The sequence below is a fragment of the Melospiza georgiana genome, unplaced genomic scaffold, assembly GCF_028018845.1.
Source record: "Melospiza georgiana isolate bMelGeo1 unplaced genomic scaffold, bMelGeo1.pri scaffold_29, whole genome shotgun sequence".
NCBI lineage: Eukaryota > Metazoa > Chordata > Aves > Passeriformes > Passerellidae > Melospiza > Melospiza georgiana.
In genome coordinates this window covers 5,327,396-5,349,499 of record NW_026652215.1, presented here as the reverse complement: position 1 = coordinate 5,349,499, position 22,104 = coordinate 5,327,396, and the positions used below count along the sequence as shown (strand labels likewise).

Below are 22,104 nucleotides of genomic sequence, written 5' to 3'. Positions count from 1 at the left end.
CCATGGCAAGACCCTCATGTTTTTCAATGCCTCATCATGACACTGGTAGGGGCAGGAAAAGGGACAGGTGTCTTCCCAGCATGGATCATGGGGAACATGGATCACCAGGGTTCTTCCCAATGTGGGTTCTCCCATGGGGGATGAAGCTGGAGTGGTGGATGAAGCTGTTCCTGCATTTGTGGCATTTGCAGGGATCCCTTACTGGTGGCTCCGTTGGTGTCTGGTCAAGTGAGAGCTGGTGGTGAAGCTCTTCCCACACTGGGGACACTCGTAGGGCCTCTCCCCTGTGTGGATGCGCCGGTGGATGATGAGGTTGGAGTTGTGCTTGAAGCCCTTCCCGCACTCAGGGCAGCTCCAGTCTCCTCAGTGTGCATCCGCTGGTGCTGGAGGAGACTGGAGCTGCTCTGAAACCTCTTCTGACACCTGTGCCCTGGAGTCACTCATAATGGCCTCTTCCAGGAGGTTCTGCTGTGGGGATTTGTTCTCCCTGGTTCCAATCCTCAGCTTCCTGTCTGGGGCAGGAAAGACAAGCAGAGGATGGGATTTGGCTCCGTGCCAGAGGGAAGGGGAAGGAGATCCCCCCAGTGCATCCCCAGCAGGATGGTGTTGGCAGCGGGGTTTTCTGGAAGCTGGGGGCCGTGCTGGGCTGGGAGATGGAGCAGGAGAGAGGGGGAAAGGGGCACTCACTTCCTCCTCACCTGCCTGGGTGTCCCAGGGATCCCTCCTGTTCCTCCCAGCCTCCTTATCCATCTGGCAAAGGCTTGGGACTGGGAAATTCTCTTTTGGGAGGAAAACAAGGAATGAGTACATTGAGTTATTTGTACTGGTTTTAAGGCAAACCTGGGGAGGGTCTTAACCAGAATTACAATTTAAAAGAAAACTAAGATCAAGGCAACGATATAGAAACACTACCTTAAACTGACAGAGTCAGGATATAACCTGTCACCCTATTGTTCAGGGTGGTGGCAGCAGTCCCAATAAATGGTGGTGCAGTCCTGTTGGAGTGATGAAGGTGATTCTGTCCAAGCAGTGATGCTGTAGAAGGGTCTGGTCTTCCTCTGGAGGTCCAGTGGTGGCTAGGGAGTTCTTGTCCTCTGGCAATCCAGTAGGTAAGCTGCTCCTGGTGTGGCAAGTCTCAGCTTATATCCAGGTAGGAATGCTTGGATCCTCCCCCTGGGCGGAGCATCCCACAATGGGAGGATGGAATTTTATCAGTCCTGCAGTGACACTCAATGGCCCATTCACAGAAGATATCTCCCCTGGAGGGCGTTATCAGGGCTGAGTCATGGAAGAGATAAAGAACATTGTCCCACCTGTTTATAGCAGTTGGTGAAGGTGAGGATTGAAAACATGCATTTGGTTACATCTTGCATTGCAACCTGAAACAGTGGGGCAATCCCTGCTCAGGGGGTGAACACCACCCCCCTTTCCCAAACTGGCTCAGGTGTAAAACCCCCACCCCGGGAAGGCCACACACACAGGGGACAATGTCACACTTGCCCTGCTCCAGGGGAGGTCTCTGTCCCTTGTCACTCCCTTGCTCTCTCATCTTTTCTCTTTCTTTCCATCTCTCTCTCTACCTCCCATTTACTGTTCAATAAAATCCATTTTGGATTTGGTCGCGTTAGCACCTTAATTGGGGCAGAGACACCTCTATAACAATTTTCTTGACCATATTGCCATATTATTTTGGCACAGTGAGTTTAGGCACTGTTCTCTGACCCCAAGTGCCTTTGACAACAGCATGGTTCCCTCCACTGAGGAGGTTGTGGCTCTTTCTGGAAGAACTCTTGCCAACTTGGACACAGTCCCTCCTTCCTCCTGGGGAGCTTATGGAGCTTATAAAAGCTTTATTTCTTTATGGGAGAAATGATGACGAAAATGGCTTTTATGGGTGGCCAGTGCAAAGAAAATACTTTGCTGTCTTTCCTTATAAAGTTGTTAAAATCACTGGAGGAAACGGAGTAAATGTTACCAGTGAGACTGACAAGGTTCATTCACCCCATGGTGAAGAACACAAGGTGGCTGAAAGTCCCACAAGAAGCCCAGCTCAAGTAGTTAAATTTCTGAATAAGTCCAGAATTCCCAGGCTTGGGGGCTTTACCAAATGTGACAATCATTTTTCTCCGTATCCCTGTCACCTTTGTGACAGCATCACAGAGCTTTCCCTTCCTTTTCATAATCTGTATTGGGCCAAATTTTCACTTTCCTTTTATCGGAACCTGCCAGCAGCTGAGCTGGAGCTGTGCAGGAAGCAATGAATATTGGAATTGCCACATCACTGCTTGGATTGCCAGTTTATTCATGTTTGGGATTTGTTTGCGCTTTCATCACAAGTTACTTGTTGGAAGAGGATATATTCATCAAAGTGATTTATGCAGAGTCAAGTTTGATTTCTGCCAAGTTTATTTTGTCCAGTGCCCAGAGGATGCTCAAGGGGTCTCTGTGCCTCTCGCCCTGGGGGATGCTTGGGAGGGTTGTCCCTGTCCCTGTCACCCCAGGCCATTCCCCAAGGGGTCTCCATCATTTTCATCCAGGGAATGCTTGGGGGTTCTCCCTCCCTCTCATACCCTGTGCCAGGGGATGTCTGGGGCAGTCTCTGTCCCTCTCAGCCCAGGGGATGCTCAGGGGTCTCTGTCCCCTCACTCTGGGGGATGCTCAGGGGGTCTCCATCCCTCTGGCCTCAGGCAATGCCTGTCCAGGGCTGGGGACCAGGGGCTCTGTGTCCCTCTCTCCGCTGAGGGTGCTCGGGCCTGGGGGGGGTCTCCGACCTTCTCACACCTGTGGAGGACAGGGGGGTCTCTGTCCCTCTCAGCCCTGCTGTGACCCCACCCAAACATCATCGGGCTCAGAGGGACAGACACACCCCTAAACCCCCAGAAGGGCTGAACCTGGGATTTGGTTTGGGGCTGAGGATTTAGGAAGGGGCTGGAATTGGGGCTGGGCTTGGAGTTGGGGCTGAGATTCGGATTAGAGCTGGGATTGGGGTTAAGGCTGGACATAGGATTGGCTTTAGGGCTGGGGTTGGGATTGGGTCTAGGGCTAGACAAGTCTGGCACTGGAATGAGATTAAATACAGAACTGTGAGTGTGTCTAAACATGGAGTGAGATTGAGACCAGGATCAGGGTGAGGTTTTGGACTGAGCTCACCCAGGGCAGGACAGGGGGGATGTCACTGCAGGATGTCCCTGGCATCATCCCAGCCCTCCTCAGGCACCTCCAAGCATGGGGGGCAGCTGGCTGCCCCAAGATCCAGGTGCTCCCATGCTGCCCCTCAATACCAGGCGAGCATTCCCTGAGGGCAGCCCTGACTGTGACCCTTGGGGCTCTGGGATCAGCCCTCACATCCCTGTGGAGCAGCAGCAGACAGGATGAGAGATTCCCCCGCCCAGTTTTTCCTGTGGAAGGGTGAAGCCCAGCTGCCCTTTTCTTCTGGTGCCTCCTCCTCTCCTCAGCTGAGGATGTCAAACTCCCCAGGAGCAGGAAAATCCCCATTCCCTCTTTCCTTGTGGCTGCAGCCTGGAACATCCACCCAGAATGAAGGATTTTCTGACAGCCCTGCTGAGTGACACTGGCAAGAGGTTTGTGAGAAGGGGAAGAAATTGTATTTTGATAGTAAATAAAAGGTGCAAAATTATTCCTTTCTGTTATATTCCTTTTCAGTCAGTTCTGGTCTGTTTTCAGAGTGCCACCTTCTCAGCTGACTGTGTTTGTGCCCTCTTTTCTCTCCTGCCTCTCTTTCCCTGCTCTGTTTCTCTCTCAGTGTCTCCCTTGACCCAGGGCAGCTCACACCAATGACCGTGCCCAGATTTAATTCCCAATTCAGGAGCTACAACAACCATGGGGGAAGTTATGAAGGCTCGCAGTGAAATGCCACTGTAAGATCCTGCTCCACTTTTGGCTCCTTCTTGACAGCTTTGCCCTCAAGGGCAGGAACATCTTTTCATAGCTGAGAACTGGAATTCCAGACCCTGGCAGTGTGTGCCGTGGATCCCAGAGGGGCATTCCCGAGGCTCCCAGGGTGGTGCTCCTGCCGTGCCTCCCAAGGAGCTTCTCTCCCAAGGGGAGTAGATTCAGCAGCTCTGTGGGCTCCCAGAGCACACAGCAAAGGTGGCTTTGATGGACATTTTCCAGCACCTTCCCCTCTGGAAGCAGAGGGAGGCAGGAAATAGAAGCGAGTCCTGGAAGGACTGGGGTGGGAAGGGACCCTGTCCATGGATTACGACCGCGCGAGGGAGAGACGCCTCTGCTCCAGTGAAGGAGCGAATGAGAGCGTGGGAAAGCAACCGGCGATTATTGAGCGTGGACTGAACGGAACAAGAAATGGGGAGGAGGAAGGGAGAGAAAGAAAGCGGGAAGAGGTCTCAAAGAGAGAAAGAAAAAGGAAAGAGGTCTCAGAGAACAGAAAGAAACAGGAAAAGGCTCCCGCCCGGCCTCCGCAGCTCCCAGCAACACCCGCAGGGCGTAGCGCCTTTTACAATTCCAGCCAATCAGAGGACGCGGTAAACAATTTCCAGCCAACCAGAGCCTTTCTCGCCGATGACTCACCGGTTGCCAGGCGGGCCCGCAGAGCCCGGCGGCCCCGGAGCGGAATTTGGGGCTCGGGCCGGGGGACGGATCCGCCCCGGGGGGGTCCCCGAGCCCCTGCCCAGCCCTGGGGCCGATCGGGGGCTCCCCCACCCAGCAGCCGGTGCTGCGGGGCCGCGGGGCAGAGCGGTGGGAAAGGGGGGTCCGGGCTGGGAGCGGAGGAAATGCGGGAGGGAGAGGAGGAGCAGGAGCGGGAGAATCGCGGCGCTCGCAGCGCCCGCACGCCGAGCCTGCAGCACCCCCTGCCCCGGGAGCATCGCCCCCAGCCCCGAGCCGCAGGGGAGGGCGGAGGCCGAGCTCGCCCCGGCTCCAGCCAGGGGTCTCAGGGAGGATTTTTTGGAGAGTGTTCGGAGCCGGCAGATCCCGGACTCGAGCCCCGGATATCTCCGGGCTCCCCAAGAGGAGCTTTTTCGGGGGGAGAGGAGCCGCGATCGCCCCTCGGGAGGGTCCCAGGGGTCCACGTGGGGATGGCCCGGTACCAACGGGGCGGGACATTGGTTTTGGGGATCCCCGTGAGAGCCGGGGCTGTGGAACGGGAGACCCCCGGGGCGGGGAGAGGGGAAGGGGCGATACCGGAGCTGGGGAACCCCCGGCAGCCCGGAGATGAGGCGGGGACGGGACCCCCTGACCCTTACAGGGGCGTGTCCTGGGGCGCCTTCATGATGCTCGTACCCCATCGGTCTGTTTAGCCCAGAAATGAGTTCTGCACCTTTAAGGCTGGTTCTGAGAGCGAAGGGGAGGAGGAAGTGCAGTAGTTTGTTTTCATACACTGCACTCACTCCTCTACATTCCAGCTGCTGGATGGACAGACAGCAGGACAGAGCTGTCCTTTGCTTTTAGTTAGTTTCTAGCTCGCTGAGGCAGAGAAGTTCCCTGGACTGTGGTTTTTCTTTTTCTTTGGAGCTGTTTAAATCTGCTCTGCACTGAACAGCCAGAACACCACCAGCAGCTCGCACCTGTGGCCCACCTGGCTGAGCGTGGGCCGAGGCAGTTCCAGTGCTGGAGGGACTGAAAAGAGACTGATAAGAGACTGATAAGACACTGAGTGCACGGAGCTACAACCCAAGGAGGGACTTTCGGAGTTTGTCATCTATTTTGGAGCAGCAGGAGATTTTATTGCTTAATATTGTTCAATTTTTGTGCTGGTGAATGCTTTGCCTGTAGAATAAAGTTTTTTTCCACTTTTCTCCCCGGAAATATTTTCCCAGACTGGCTGAGGGTGGGGCTGCTGAATCGGCATTCTAGAGGAAACTCCTTTTGGAGGGTTTCAACCGATTTTGCCTTAAACAAGGACAGGGTGGTGGAAAGAAAGGGGAACCCCAAGTGGCTGGATTGAGAGGAGGCTGGAGAGGGGGACCTTGGGACTCCAGAACCTCCCAAAATCCAAAAGCAGGACCCTGGAGAGGGGGGATCCCCAGGACCCATGGGATCCCCACTAGCCCTGAGATGGAGGACCAACCATAACCCAAGAGGGATGAGACTGGAAATGGGAAACTCCTGCTGGGTTTTTTGATTCACTCTTGATTTTTTACATCAGGTGACTTCTAGAAATTGACATGGGTGGGAGGAATCCCCAACGCAAGGCATTCACAGCTTGTTTTTCCCCAAACCAGGATTTTCCCCAAACCTTCCCACCGTAACATTCTCCCTGTCCCGCTCTGGGTGAGCTCAGTCCCAAACCTGACCCTGATCCTGGTCTCAATCTCAGACCATGTTTAGACACACTCATAGTTCTGTATTTAATCTCATTCCAGTGCCAGTCTCTCTAGCCCCAGACCCAATCCCAACCCCAGCCCTAAAGCCAAGCCCATGTCTCGCCTTAACCCCAATCCCATCGCTTATCCAAATCTCAGCCCCAACTCCAAGCCCAGCCCCAATTCCAGCCCCTTCCTAAATCCTCAACCCCAAACCAAATCCCAGGTTCAGCCCTTCTGGGGCTTTGGGGGTGTCTCTGTCCCTCTGAGCCCGATGATGTTTGGGTGGGGTCACAGCAGGGCTGAGAGGGACAGAGACCCCCCCGGCCTCCCCAGGTGTGAGAAGGTCGGAGAGCCCCCCCAGGCCCGAGCACCCTCAGCGGTGAGAGGGACACAGAGCCCCTGGTCCCCAGCCCTGGACAGGCATTGCCTGAGGCCAGAGGGATGGAGACCCCCCGAGCATCCCCCAGAGTGAGGGGACAGAGACCCCCGAGCATCCCCTGGGCTGAGAGGGACAGAGACTGCCCTGAGTACCCCCTGGCACAGGGTATGAGAGGGAGGGAGACCCCCCAGGCATTCCCTGGATGAAAATGATGGAGACCCCCTGGGGAATGCCCTGGGGTGACAGGGACAGGGACACTCCTGGGGGAATTCCCTGGGGTGACAGGGACAGGGACAAGCCCCCCAAACCCCTGCCAAGCATCCCCCAGGGCGAGAGGCACAGAGACCCCTCAAGCATCCCCTGGGCACTGGACAAAATAATTTCGCAGACATCAAACTTGACTCTGCATAAATCACTTTGATGAATATTTGATTTTCCCACAAGTCAGATGTGATGAAAATGCAAACAAATCCCACACATTAATAAACTGACTGTACAAGCAAGTTTTGACAATTCCAAGTTCCACTGGTTCCTGCACAGCTCCAGCTCAGCTGCTAGCACATTCTGATAAAAGTGTGAATTCAGCCCAATACAGATATCATAAAAAGGAAAGGAAACTCTTTGTAGCTGTCACAAAGGCGACAGGGATGAAGAGAAAAATGATTTTCACATTTCGCAAAGCACTCAAGCATGGGAATTCAGGAGTTATTTGCGAATTTAGCTACTTGATCTGAACTTCTTGTAGGACTTTTGGAGCGTTATGTTCCTCACCATGGGGTGAATGAACCTTGTCAGTCTCGCTGGTATCATTTGCTCCCTTTCCTCCTGTGATTTTAAAAAACATTTCAAGGAAGGATGTCGCAGACATTTTTTCATAAAATCCTCCCTTTTAGGATTTGTCCTTTCTGGGAAGCTGAGGCCCCAGAAGAAAAATGCAAACAATAATTATCTGCTGATGTGGAATGTAACAGGAGCATCTGTGATTGGTCTTCTGTGAGTGTTTGGATTTGCTGACCACTCACGGGAGAGTTGGTCCTTGCTTTCTGCTGGACACAGAACTTTGTTATTCATTCTTTTCTTTCTATTCTTAGCTTAGCAAGCCTCTGCAACTTTTCTCTTTATTCCTTTTAGTATAGTTATAATGTATTATATATCATATATCAATAAATCCAGCCTTCTGATCATGAACCAAGATTCTCGTCCACTTCTCTCACCCTGAAGACCTTCATCAGGTCGCTGTAATAGAAGGACAACAAAATATTTTCTTTACACTCCAGGCCCACAAAGGCGATTTACCTCATCAGTTCTCCCATAAGTCACTCAGAGGAAGCTGCAGCCCAGTTTCAAAGAGTTCCTCAAGAGAGAACCACAACCTCCTCAGAGGAGGGAACCATGCTGTTGTGAAAGGCACTTGGGATCAGAGAACAGTGCCTAAACTCACTGTGCCAAAATAATTTCACAGTCTGGTGAGTCTGGTTAAGAAAAGTGTTAGAGAGATTCCTCTGCCCCAATTAAGGTGATAATGAGACCAAACCCAAAATGAATTTTATTGAAAAGTAAATGGGAAGAAAAGGGGGGACAGGAAGGGAATGACATGAAAAAGAGCCCTCCCCTCCCAAGTGTGACATTGTCCCCTGTATGCGTGGCCTTCCCAGGGTGAAGGTTTTACAGCTGAGCCAGTTTGGGTAAGGGGGGTGGTGTTCACCCCCTGAGCAGGGATTACCCCACTGTTTCAGGTTGCCATGCAAGATGTAACCAAATGCATGTTTTCAATCCCCACCTTCAGCAACTGTTATAAACAGGTGGGGCAGTGTTCTTTATCTCTTCCATGACTCAGCCCTGATAACGCCCTCCAGGGGAGATATCTCCTGTGAATGTGCCATTGAGTGTCACTGCAGAATTGATAAAATTCCATCCTCCCATTGTGGGATGCTCCGCCCAGGGGGAGGAACCAAGCATTCCTATCTGGATATAAGCTGACACTTTGCTACACCAGGAGCAGTTTGCCTACTGGATTGCCAGAGGACAAGAACTCCCTAACCACCATTGGACCTCCATAGGAAGACCAGACCCTTCTACAGGATCACTGCTTCGACAGAATCACCTTCATCTCTCCAACAGGACTGCACAACCATTTACTGGGACTGCTGCCACCACCCTGAACAACAGGGTGTCAGGTTATATCCTGACTCTGTCCGTTTAAGGCAGTGTTTCTGTATCATTGCCTTGATCTTCATTTTCTTTTAAATTGTAATTCTGGTTTAGACCCTCCCCAGGTTTGCCTTCAAACCAGTACAAAAGACAATGTGCGCACCCTTTGTTTTCTTCCCAGAACAGGATTTCCCATTCCCAAACCTTGATTGGATGGAGAAGGAGGCTGTGAGGAAGAGGAAGGATCTCCAGGAAACCCAGATAGGTGAGGTGGAAGTCAGTTCCTATATCCCTCTCTCTCCTGCTCTATCTCCTAGCCCAGCACAGCCCCTGGCTGCAGGACAACCCTGCTGCCAACGCCATCCTGCCGGGGATGCACTGGGGGAATCTCCTTCCCCTTCCCTCTGGCATGGAGGCAAATCCCATCCTGTCCTTGTCCTTCCTTCCCCAGGGAAGGAACTGAGGATGGAGACCAGGGAGGAAAAATCTGCATGGAAGAACCTCGTGAAAGAGGCCGTTTTGAGTGATTCTAACGCACAGGAATCCAACAGGGAAGAAAAACCTTAGACATCCCCCATGAGGAGGGGCTCCAACCCAGCCCAGGGTGCTCTGAAGAAGAAAGAGCCACCCTGAGCCAGGAAGGTGGGCAGAGCTTCAGCCAGAGTTCAGAGCTGGTGGTCCATGAGCAGCTTCATGATGGGGAGAAGCCCCACAAGTGCTTGGAGTGTGGGAAGTGCTTTAGTCGGAGCTCCCACCTGATCAGCCACCAGATGATCCACACCGGCGAATGGCCCTACGAGTGTGGGGAGTGTGGGAAGGGCTTCAGCTACAGATCCAGCCTTGTGACCCACCAACGCATCCACACTGGGGAGAAGCCCTACGAGTGTCCCCAGTGTCAGAAGAGGTTTCAGACCAGCTTCAATCTCCTCCAGCACCAGCGGATTCACAATGAGGAGAGGCCCTTCCACTGCTCTGAGTGCGGGAAGGGCTTCAAGCACAACTTCACCCTCATCATCCACCATCGCATCCACACAGGGGAGAGGCCCTACGAATGTCCCCAGTGTGGGAAGAGCTTCACCACCAGCTCTCACTTGACCAGTCACCAACGGAGCCACCAGTAAGGGATCCCTGCAAATGCCACAAATGCAGGAACAGCTTCATCCACCACTCCAGCTTCATCCCCCATGGGAGAACCCACATTGGGAAGAGCCGTGGTGATCCATGTTCCCCATGATCCATGCTGGGAAGACACCAGTCCCTTTCCCTGCCCCTACCAGTGTCATGATGAGGCATTGAAAAACATGAGGGTCTTGCCATGGCTGTGTCATTACATTCACTCCGACCTCAGAGAATTTCCAGGTGCAGAACAGGGACACTCTCTCTTTCTCCCTGAGAAGAAGGGTGTCCTTTCCAAACAGGGGAAATTGTGGCCAGGAAGACCCAGTGAGTTGTGTTTTAGTTTTCCCAGTATACTATTTAATTTATCGCTTCTATTATCAATATTGTTTCAGTTCTGTTTGTCCCTCATCTTGTTCCTGTTCCCAATAAATTGTTCTTATCCCAGACCAGGATCTTTGCCTTTGTGCTTTCCATGGGAGGTGGGAGGGCAGTGAGGGCAGTGCAGTTTTAGCGGGGGCAGGAAATTGGGGAATCCCATTCCTGAACCCTGGCCCATGGAAACCGAGCATCCCAGCTGGTCCCAGCCCTGGTGGCCATGGCAACAGCCTTGGGAGCGGGTCCCTGGCTGGGGCTGTGGGAACCTCTTCCCTCTGGTGCCCAGGGACAGGAGTGGAGGGAATGGCTACAGCTGAGTCGGGGCAGGCTCAGGTTGGATGTCAGGAAAAGGTTTTTGCCCAGAGGCTGCTGGGGCCCTGCCCAGGCTCCCCAGGGAAGGGTCCCAGCTCCAGGGCTCTCTGAGCTCCAGCAGCGTTTGGACAGCGCTGCCAGGCCAAGGCTGGCATTGTTGGGGTGTCCTGTGCAGGGCCAGCAGTTGGACTGGAGGATCCTGATGGGTCCCTCCCAGCTCAGCCAATTCTGTGGTTCTGGGATCCCATGAGCCTGGGGATGGGGCTGCCAATGGTTGCCATGGCAACGGGCTGTGGCTGCAGGCCTGAGCTGGTGTCCATGGCAACCACCCCTGGCATGGGGTCTCCATGGAGCTGCCAAGGGACTGACCATAGCAACAGGGGGCTGCTGATGGTTGCCATAGAAACTGACCATAGCAACAGGGGGCTGGTGATGGTTGCCTGCTTAAGATCAGATTTGTCACAGGCCCTCAGAGGGGTTCCTTGGGGACTTTCCAAGAGTCTCCAGGCTGTTCCAGAGGTGGAATGTCACAGGCACAGACAGGGGCTCCATGGAGACCTCCCAGGGCTTTCTGGGGATGGTAAAGAGCTCTGTGGTCAGAGGCAGTCACAGCCATTCCATGGTGACACCCCAGGGGACCTTGGGCTGCAAAGGCACCGATCTGTCACAGACACTCATGGGGGCTCCATGGTGGCATCCCAGGTGTCCCCAGGTTGCCAAAGACCCAGGATGTCCCAGACACTCACAGGATTCCTGTCATGGGCAGATATATTTATATAAATATTTATTCTCTATTATGGTAATGATTAGACAAAACTGCCTTAATCAGAAATATTTATGCCAGGTTGTAAGAGACGTAAAATATATTATACAGAGCACTAGGAAATTATTTCAAAGTAACTGTATTAAGCAAAACTTGTAATTAAGCAGAGATTGGTATCACTCCCCCAGACCAATGATCATGGGCAATTCCCTTTGGCTCAGCCTGGAGCAGTGACCTTCAGGGTGTCCCCACCACTGGGAGGAATCCCCACACCACTCAAGAAGGGAAATGTCAGGAGATGCTGCCATTAAAATTTGGGATGGGGCTTTTCTCATCTGAGGTGCTGCCCTGTCAGTCAGATGTGCCCAGGCTGGGCCAGCTCAGCAGCGCTGCACAAGCTCTCAGTGGTGTCACTTGGTTGTTCCTTTCTCTGGGGATTTTTCCAGCTCTGCCACAGCTTCAGCTCCCTCTGAGGATGTTGAACTTTGAGATGGAGGAGTCAGGCCGGTTTCAGCATTATTCACCCCCAAAGCAGTGTGACTGCCCTCCTTCATTGCTTACTGGGGGCTTTGCAAACAGGACCTTGCTGGAGTTGTTGGAGCCCATTGCAGGCAGAGCCTCCTGCTCCAGCAGGAACTGCCTTTCCTGTGCCATCAGCAGGGCAGGTCCCGCTGCAGGAAAAGCCCCAGGCCAGCCCCAGCACAGGGAAGGGCTCGGGCACAAGGGCAGAGTGCCGTGCTGGGAGCTGTGCCAGGGAGAGCCTGAGGCACCAAAGGCACCTTGGCAGCAGCAGCTGCTTGCAGGCCATGGCCAGAAGCCTCCCTTGGCAGCCCGACCTGGTGGCCACCACTGCAGAGCTGCTGCCTCAGGGCTCATTCCTGGCTGGGCTTGAAAAGCCACTTCTGCTCCAGGAGCCTGACTGGGAAGCCATTGGCCCCAGCACCTTGGGGACAAGATATTAATGACAAAACTCTTCATGGCAGCAGAGCCAAGGCAGGGGCAGAGGAAGGGGCAGAGCCAGGCCAAGGGGACAGGGCTGCCATGGTGATGGCTGTGAGGTCACTGCCCCAGCAGCAGCCTGGCTGCCCTCAGCAGACATTCTGGCCAGAAGCCTTGTGAGGGCACCCAGCAAATCAGAGAACCCACAATGCAGGAATTCTGTCACTGGGCATGAGCGGGTTTCAATGGGAGAGGTTGCACAAAGCTCCTGCTCTTGGACAATTCCAGGGATGGGGAATCCAGTTCTCTGGAAAAACAGCTGCAGTTTCCTGCCACTTTCTTAATTGTAAAATATTTCCTCCTTCTAACAAATGTTATTTTGTCCCCATTCAGTTTAAAGATACTGACCCATTTTCTGTCACAGTAGGATTTAGGAGAAAATAACTTCGAATGCTATTTTTCCCTTTTCACAGACCTTGGAGAGGACTCAAAAATCTCCCAGAATGGGGTTTGGAGGCCTCATCACAAAACCAGCAGGGAGAGTCTGCGGCCTCTGTGGTCAGTGGTGTAGAGACTGAGGACTGAAAGGGAATAGCCTGGGAGGGATGGATGGGTGGTTTCAGAGAGGCTGGAGCTTTTCTTCATAGTAGGAATAAGACTGAAGAAGACCTAATAGCACCAAGTGCAGCTTGGGAGGTCCAGACTGAACACCAGCAGAAAGGAATTTCCCTGTCAGAGCAGGGCTGTGGTGCAGCACGTCCCCAGCAGGAGCCTGGAGCAGCCCCAGGCTTTGTGTGGGCAGGCAGAGGCAGGCAGGAGGCAAAGCTGTCAGCAAAGGAAGGGCCCAGCCAGGTGGGGCAGCCGGGGATACCGACAGCCTGCAGGGACAGAGGCGAAGGTTTGCTCAGCAGCAGAGACACCTTTCCCTTGCTTGTCCCCTGCTGTCATCACTGCCACCAGTGTTCTTCTCTACCTGGAACCTGGGGACATTTTCTCAGTCCTGTCTCTCAGATGGATATATTTAAAGTATGAGAAACTTCAGTGTTTCACCCTCTTTTTGAGTTCCTGAGAAGGTTTTTGGAGCACACTTTGAGGGACTGAGTCTGATGCAAAGAGCACCAAAGCCCCAGAGGCTAATTAAAGTCCCTGTGCTGTGTCTGTGCTGCTGAGCTGGGCCGGGCTCCTGGCCCAGAGGCAGCTCCTGGCAAGGGCAGCGCTGCAGAGAGACAACTCTGGCCAGGAGCAGCTCCTGAGCACAGCCCAGCAGGGCTGGGGCACTGCCAGGGCCCCTCAGGGACACCAGCAGGGCACAGACAGAGCTGACAGGGGCTCAGCACTGGCAGGGGCTGTGGGATGGTCCAGAGGGGGCTGTGTCACAGCAGCGCCTCTGTGGCTGTGTCATAGAGGCACAGAGCAGCTGTGGTGTCAGCAAGGGGCTGTGTGACAGCACAGAGTGCGCTGTGTAAGGTCACAGATTGGGCTGTGACATCACAGAGTTTGTTGTGTGAGGTCACTGAGCAGCTACAGCATCATAGAGGGGACTTTGTGATATCACAGAACAGGCTGTGAGATCATGGCATGGCTGCATGATGTCATAGAGCTGGCAGTGAGGTCAAAGTATGTGCTGTGACCTTACAGAGTGTCAGTATGACATCACAGAGAGGGTTTTGTGACATCACTGAGGGGGGTTTTTACATCACAGAGCTGGCAGTGACATCATAGAGTAGGGTGTGATGCCATAGAGCAGATCCTGCCATCATAGAAGGTGGCTCTATGACATCAGGGAGTGGGCTGTGACAACACTGGGTGGCTGTGTAACATCATAGAACAGGCTGTGACATCACAGTAGAGATTGTGAAATCATAAAGTGACTTTCTTACATCACAGAGACTTCTGTGACATCACAGAGCAGCTGTATCACATCATAGCGTGGCGTCTCAGAGTTGGCTCTGGAACATCACAGGGGCAGTGTGACATCACAGGGGATGTGTGACATCACAGGGATCTGTGTGACATCACAGGGGCAGTGTGACATCACAGGGGATGTGTGACATCACAGGGGCACTGTGACATCACTGGGGCTGTGTGACATCACGGGGGCAGTGTGATGTCCCTGGGGAGGTCACTCTGCCCCGGCCCTCCTCACAGCTCCCCCCAGAGCAGCTCCCCCCAGAGCACGTGCACAGCGGGGTCCCCTGTCCCCCTGGGTCCCTCCGCTCCCAGCCCCGCAGCCTCCCCCAGAGGATGTTCCACGAGATCGACCCCAGAGCCTGACATGGGGACGGGGGGCCAGGGCCCTGGGGGTGGCACAGGGGGACAGGGACCCCCCGGCAGCATCCCCGTGTCCCTCAGGGCCAGAGCCTGGGCCAGGGCTCCTTCATCCTGTTATGAACGAGGCCTTGAGAGCGCTGAAAAAATCCCCAGCAAGGGAGCAGCAAAAACCAGACTGAATATTAAGGGACAGCAGCACAAAGTTCCTTGGTAAGAGTCACTCTGCTCCTGACTGGACACTTCAGGCACAACAAGGAAACAAAGCAACAACAAAACCAAACAGAATCCAAACAATCAAACCAGAAATTTACTGAGAACTGGGGCTTTCATTCCTATGGAAAAGAACCGTCCTTCTTATCTAGGTGCCCATGGTCAGAATTGGGATTTCACCTCCAGTATTCCCTATTGTGACAGAGTGGAGGAGTTTCTTGGCTCAAGACATTTCATGTGTGGGGAGTGTTGCAGTGTGTTGCAATTTCCAGTTTTAAACTTCCCAGCCCCTTCCCAGGTGTGGTGATATCTCTCTTCCCCTTCCCCCTCGCCCCCTGCGGGGCTGTCAATCAGTCTTAACATTCCAGCAAGGCCATTGTGTGGTTGGTGAGGTTCAAAAGATGCCCCTGTGCCCAGAGGTCATTGGTCTGTCTGGGTGTCATCGTTGCCTGAGACCCTGCCCCTCCCACCTGGTTGGTGGCTCACCTGTCCCTTCCCTCCCCCTCCCCCTGGAGCTTAAAAAGTCACTCAGGCCATGCGGTCGGGATTCTGTTGGAGCTGTTACCTAAGATTCAGATGTCTGTGACCATGGAATAAACTCTTGATATTAACCCTCCGGCAGAATCTGTCTCCTTTTCCTCCTCACCTTAGCCTGAAGCCTTCCTACCTGAGGCAAACTGAGTTTCCACAAGCCTGGACTTGTTTTGGCGCTCAGCTGCACCCTCCAGCCAGCCAAAAGTGTCTCTGAGGTGAAACACCACAGTTGCCGCCTTTGGCCCAGGAGCAGGGGTCAGACGAGCCCAGGCACAATCTACCTGGTAATATTGGGATCTTATTCCAATAGGGGAGGAAGGGGCAGGTCCAGCCCTCCCCTGCCCTGGAACCCCAGCCTTGCCGTGCCCTGGAACCTCAATCCCCCCAGAGCCTCTATCCCAGCCCAGCAGTGGCTGCCAGTCCCTGGCACAGCACAGGCAATGCTCCTCAGCCACCTCTGCAGCCCCAGCCCAGCTCCTGAGGGACCAAATGACCCACAGTCCCACCTGGGGGAAGGGCCCAGGAAGACCAAGGGGTATTGAAGGCTGACCACAAGGCAAGCACACACCTTGACCCTACCTCCTCTTGGAATTTCCATCTGAACGCTACTGGAATCCAGGAGTTGGTACGTCTGTGTATGCTCCTCTGTATCCTTTTTGCCTCTCTCTCTTTCTGTCCTTTTCTTCTATTTCAGTCCTTTTGCAAATTTGAGTAATGTAAAATTCAAATAGCTTAGCGTTTGTGAAGTTGAATGGGCCAAGTCAGTGCTTTAAGAAGTGTTCTTTGTTGATTGAATGTCATATTAAAGCTTTTGCCAAAAATTCTCTGATTTTCCAAAGTTACCAGTAAAGACTGTTTTGTTGTTTTGAGCTCCTGAGGATCTCTTGTTGGTATTTCTCCAGGAAGTCCAATTCAGAATACAGAAACAATTGTAATTCCTTTTAAATATCTCCTTGACAGAGTTTTCTACTGGATGGAAGTCAGGGCTTGTGTGTCCTGCTTGGCCCAGCCCAGGCAGGGCTTTCCCAGCCCCATTCCACACTCCATTTCCCAGCTGGAGCCGCTGCTGCCTCTGAGTTGTGCTGCCCCAGCCCCAGGGACGCTCTCCTTGTCTGCCCATTCCCCCACGGTCTCTGGGCAGGGATGGCCTCAGTGGGGGCTGCTGACATCCTCAGCAACTTGGAGGCTGCTGCTGAATTTTCCTGCTGCAGAGGCTTGTTCAGCCTTCAGCTCTTCAGTGCAGGAATTCAGTGTCCCAGGGCTCATTAACATTCAGAACAGCTAAACAAGCTAAGCTTCTGGGAATAATTTGATTTAAGCGTTCAAATCAAATGTGTGGTTAATTAGTCAGATTTCAGAAGCCAATTCAATGTGAATTCCCTGAATTTAAAAAAACAGCAAGAAAATATTTTTTTAGGTCCTTTAATTTTTTTTTACTAGTAATTCATTGAAATGTGCAATCTCCAATTGACATTGAATCCAAGTACCTCCTCATGCAGTTTGACTGGGTATGAAAATCAGGACCTTTCATGGCTGACAATCAATCAGACTCTGTCCCTACCCCAACCCCACCATTTTCCCCATCCAAGGCTGGCACTCAGAGCAGCCTTGTTCAAATCTGAGCTCCCTCCAGCCCACACTGGACCTAGCCAACAGACCACAGCTGAACAGGATATAACTTAACAAAAATTACACCATTAAAATAACAATTACACAATTACAACCTCTTCCCTGAGCTATGTGCAATGTCCCAGTATGTCTAATGAGTCCACTGTTCACAACTGATTTGCATACTAAAATTAATTTTTGACTAATGTGGTTCTGTGATAGATATAAACACAATTACGTTCTTGTATCAGGATTCTTGTCCTGGACTGAGGACAGAACAGCTCAAACAATTCCTGATTTGCAAATCTATCAGTGGTGGATGGAGAAGGGAGGTCAGGCTGCTCTTGGTGTTGAGGAAATGCTGAAAGCAGCCTGACTCATTTCATCTGCTCATGCCCTGGCTGATCTCCCCTCTTTCCCCTTCCACCCATCGGCTTTTGTCTCCCCCCAGCCCCCTGTGAAGAGCCTGGCTCTGTGTTCTCCATCCCCTCCTCGCTGGCACTGCCAGGCTGGCATGAGGAGCCCCTCAGCCTTCCCTGCTCCAGGCTGGACAAGCCCAGCTCCCTCAGCCTCTGCTCACAGCCCAAGGGCTCCAGCCCCACCTTGGAGGCCCTTCCCAGACCCTGCTCCAGCTGCCAGACATCTTTCCTGCCCTGGGGAACCCAACCCAGGTCACAGTGATCTGGATAATCCTTGTCCTTGATGTCCTGGTCACACAGCCCTGGCCCCTTGTCCCCATGTCAGGCTCTGGGGTGGATCCTGTGGAACATCCTTTGGTGGAGGCTGTGGCTCCAGGTGGGCCAGGGGATCCCGGGGGACAGGGACCCTGCTGGGCATGAACAGCATTGGAGTTGTTGGGAGAAACTGTGAGGGGGAGCTGGGGCAGAGTGACCAACCCAGTGACCTGACACAGCCCTGCTGGGATGTCACACAGCCCTGCTGGGATGTCACACAGCCCCTCTGGGATGTCACAGCCCATTCTCCAGTGTCACAAAGCTGGTCTCTGATGTCACACCAGAGTCTGTGATGAAATAGTCTGCACTGTGATGTCAGACCTCTGCCCTGTGATGTCACAGCTGGATCTCTGATGTCACAAAGGCAGACTATGATGCCATGGCTGCTCGATGACCTCACCTAACCCACTCTGTGATGTCATAGCCCACTCTGTGACCTCATGTTATCAGATGATCAATTGTCTTCACCAGGTGAGCACACACAATGCTGGTTCTCCACAACCCCAGCCCTATGGAAACCACACAATGCCCATTGTGTGAGAAGGGAACTGGAAGTTCAGCAGCCTCACTGTCCTGCCAGCTCAGCCAGGCCCACTGGAACATTGGGGTCCACGACCACCAGGGACCACCAGAGAGACCCCCAGGACAGAAGAGCACATGGGTAAAGGGGAGGAGAAATATGTTAATGATTTTGGGGAAATTATTATCATATGCATATTTAGTCCAGGGCAATCAATGAATATGTGTGCAAAATACAGAATATAAACAGAAACTTTACTGTACTCAGCATGCACGGCTTTGAGAGGAGCTGTTCCCCGTGCATCCAGCTGAATAAATAATGGTGTTTCTAAATGCTACACTAGGGTTAAGGAATTTTCTGTTTTACAGAATTTAACATTCCCACTGCCAAGGAAAGCTCTGTCTGCTGCTGTTCACAAACAGAGAAGGGCTGGTGGCAGATGTGGGGCTCAGAGGCTGCCTGGGGCACAGTGACCATGAAATAATCAAGTTTTCAATGTTCTGTGAAAGAAGGAGGGGCAGCAACAAGACTTCTGCACTGGAATTAGGAAGGGCAGACTTTGGCCTATTTAGGATGCTGATTTGGGGAGTACCAAATCAGGTACTGATTCTTTAAAGGAAACAGCCCTTAAAAACCAAGGGATCCAGGAAGGATGGACACATTTCAATAAAGTAATCCTAAGTGGGAAGGAGCAGCCTCTGTCAGTGTGGCAAAAGATGACCTAGTGAGGAAAATGTTTAGCTTGGCTGCCCATTCAGGTTTTGTGGGAACTCCGGTGTAAAAAAGGACCAGCAACTCAGGAAGTGTTTAAGGATGTCATTATGTTATCCAAAAGAAAATTAGATACGTGAAGCTCAATCAGAACGTAACCTAAAAAAAAATTTTAAAAAAACTTTGTATAAAAAAGTGTATAGCAAAAGTGGGAACAAGGGAATGTCTACTCATTATTGGATGTAGTGGAGAATATAGAAACTAAAGAGAAAAAAAGCTGAGCTACTTAATACCTTGTTTGTCTCAATTTTCAATATTAGGACAGGCTGTTCTCAGGACAAGTGCTCTTCTGAGCTGGTAAATGGGCATAGGGAGCAGAACAGCCCCTGTAATCCAGGAGGAAGCAGCTGCTGACCTGCTGAGACACTCAGAATGCTCTCAGGTGCATGGGATTGAATGGGATCCATCCTAGGAGGATGAGGGAGCTGGGGCATGAGCTCCCCAAGCTGCTCTCCATCATTTACCATCAGTCCTGGCTCAGTGGAGATGTCCCAGAGGATTGGAGGTGCCAGTGTGAGCCCATCCCCAAGAAGGGCTGGAAGGAGGAGCTGGGGAACTCCAGGCCTGTCAGCCTGACCTGGGTGCCCAGCAAGGTTATGGTACAGATCACCTTGAGTGCCATAACAGGGCACCCACAGGATGGCTGAGGGATCAGAGCCAGCCAGCGTGGATTTAGGGGTGGCAGGTCCTGCCTGACCAACCTTGTCTCCTTTTATGACCAGGTGACCCACCTATGGATACAGGAAATGCTGTGGATGTTGTGTGCTTTGATTTCAGCAAAGCCTTTGACACTGTCTCTGACAGCATTCCCTGGAAAAGCTGCAGCCCACAGCTTGGGCAGGTTCCCTCCTCGCTGGGAGATTTAAGAGCTGGCTGGAGGCTCTTAAATCTCACAGCAGAGAGTGGTGGGGATGGTGCTGCACCCAGCTGGTGTCCAGGCACTGGTGCTGTCCCTCAGGGATCTGTGCTGGGCCCAGTCCTGTTTAATATCTTCACTGATGATCTGGCTGAGGGGATCGAGTCTACCGTGCACAAATTGCAGACGAACCAAGCTGGATGTGAGTGTGGATCTGCTGGAGGGCAGGACAAGAAGACACAGCCTTAAGCTACACCAGGCGAGGTTGGGGCTGGACAATAAGAAGTTCTTCACAGAAAGGGTGAGTGGGCATTGGAATGGGCTGGCCAGGGAGGGGGTGGCAGTGTCACTGTCCCTCTCCAGTGGCACTTAGTGGCATGGTCTGGGTGACAAGGCAGTATTATGGCATTGGTGGTATTGAATGATCCCAAAGGTCTTTTCCAGCCTATTTGGTTCTGTCATTCTGTGATGACTGGGGGACACTGGGGCCATTGTGACACTGCAGGGCCTTGTGGAACTAATAGGACCATGGTGACACCGTGCAGGCCCACAGAACCAGGGGTCCACTGTGGTGCTGTAGGGCCAAATGGAACCAGGGAGTGCACCGTGACACTCTGGGTCCTCATGGAACAACAGAGACCATTGTGACACTGCAGAGCCTTGTGTAACCAAGGAGTTTCACCATTTTGACACTGCAAAACCAAAGAGACCATTGGGGGACTCCAAAGCCCAGCAGAACCAAGGGGACATTGTGACACTGCAGGGCCTCATGAAACCAAGGGGATATTGTGACACTGCAGAATCCTGTGTAACCAAGGGACCACTGTGACACGATGGAGCCTCAAGGAATCTGCAAGAACATTGTGACACTGTGTGGCCTCGTGGAAACAACGAGTCCATTGTGACACTGAGGAGAGTTGTAGAACCACAGAGACCATGGTGACAGTGTGGGACCTCATGTGACCATGGGACCATTGTGACACTCTGGGGCCCCATGGAACCAAGGGGCCACTGTGAAATTGCAACACCAATGAGAACATTGTGACACTGTGAAGCCCCATGGAACCAAGGAGTCCATTGTCACATTTTGCACCCCCATGAAACCAAGGAGACCATTGTTTCTCTGCATGGTCTCATGGATCCAAGGAGACCAGTGTTACAGTGCAGGACCTGGGATAATCAAGAGGCCATTGTGACAATGAGGGGCCCCATGGAACCAAGGATATCTTTGCAGATTACACCAAGCTGGATGTGAGTGTTGATCTGCTGGAGGGTAGGATGGCTCTGCACAGGGCTCTGGACAGGCTGGATCCAGGGCCCAAATCAAACAAGGTGAGGTTGAACAAGACCAAGTGCTGGGTTCTGCACTTTGGCTACAACAACCCCTGCAGTGCTACAGGCTGGGGACAGAATGGCTGGAGAGGGGCCAGGCAGAAAGGGGCCTGCAGGGACTGATGGACAGCAGGCTGGGCATGAGCCAGCAGTGTGCCCAGGTGGCCAAGAAGGCCAATGGCTCCTGGCCTGGATCAGGAATGGTGTGGCCAGCAGGAGCAGGGCTGCTGTACTCAGCATTAATATGTCCCCAGCTCTGTACACAGACATTTCTGCTGCAGCTCCAGAGAAGGCAACAAAAGGGCATCTCTGCAGAAAACTCTGCTGGGAGATCCTTTAGTTGTACTAAAGCCATCAACAGTGCAGCTCCTCATTGACACAATCGGTGGCTCGAGGGAAGGTGGAGAAAAAAAAATGAGAGATGGAAAAACAATGCTTTTATTTTATGGACAATATTGAAAAACTAAAACACAGGGGAAAAAAAGAACAAAGCCAAAAGAACTATCAGAGATTATTTATATTACAAATTATTTATATTATGAAATAATTATATTACTTGGCCTGTCCCTGCTGCAGCCCCGGCACTGCCACCCCCAGGGCTGTGCCCGGCCCCGAGAGCACTCAGGCCCTGCAGCAACACCAGGGCCAGCAGGGCAGCAGGGCAGGGCCATGGCAGCAGCACTGGCAACACCAAGTGCTGCTGCTGCTGCTGGGCACAGCTGCTGGGCCAGCACTGATCTGCCCCCAGCTCTGCACACAGACATTGCTGCTGCAGCTCCAGAGAAGGCAACAAAAGGGCATGTCTGCAGAAAACTTTGCTGGGAGATCCTTTAGTTCATTTAAAGCCACCAACAGTACAGCCCCTCATTGACACAGTCTGTGGCCACAGGGAAAGTGGAGAGAAACAAAATGAGAAATGGCACAAGGAATGGCTTTACTTTGTTGA

The 22,104-nt window shown here is 52.6% G+C and overlaps 1 protein-coding gene across 1 annotated transcript in view; it reads left to right on the top strand.

Moving 5' to 3' along the window:
• LOC131096396 (zinc finger protein 271-like) overlaps positions 1 to 22,104 on the top strand; it is a 459,223-nt gene that overhangs the window by 24,147 nt on the left and 412,972 nt on the right. Inside the window, exon 3 of the mRNA XM_058044736.1 lies at positions 9,457 to 9,876. Within this exon, the coding sequence (XP_057900719.1) occupies positions 9,457 to 9,876 (420 nt within the window). The remainder of the gene's footprint in view (positions 1 to 9,456; positions 9,877 to 22,104) is intronic.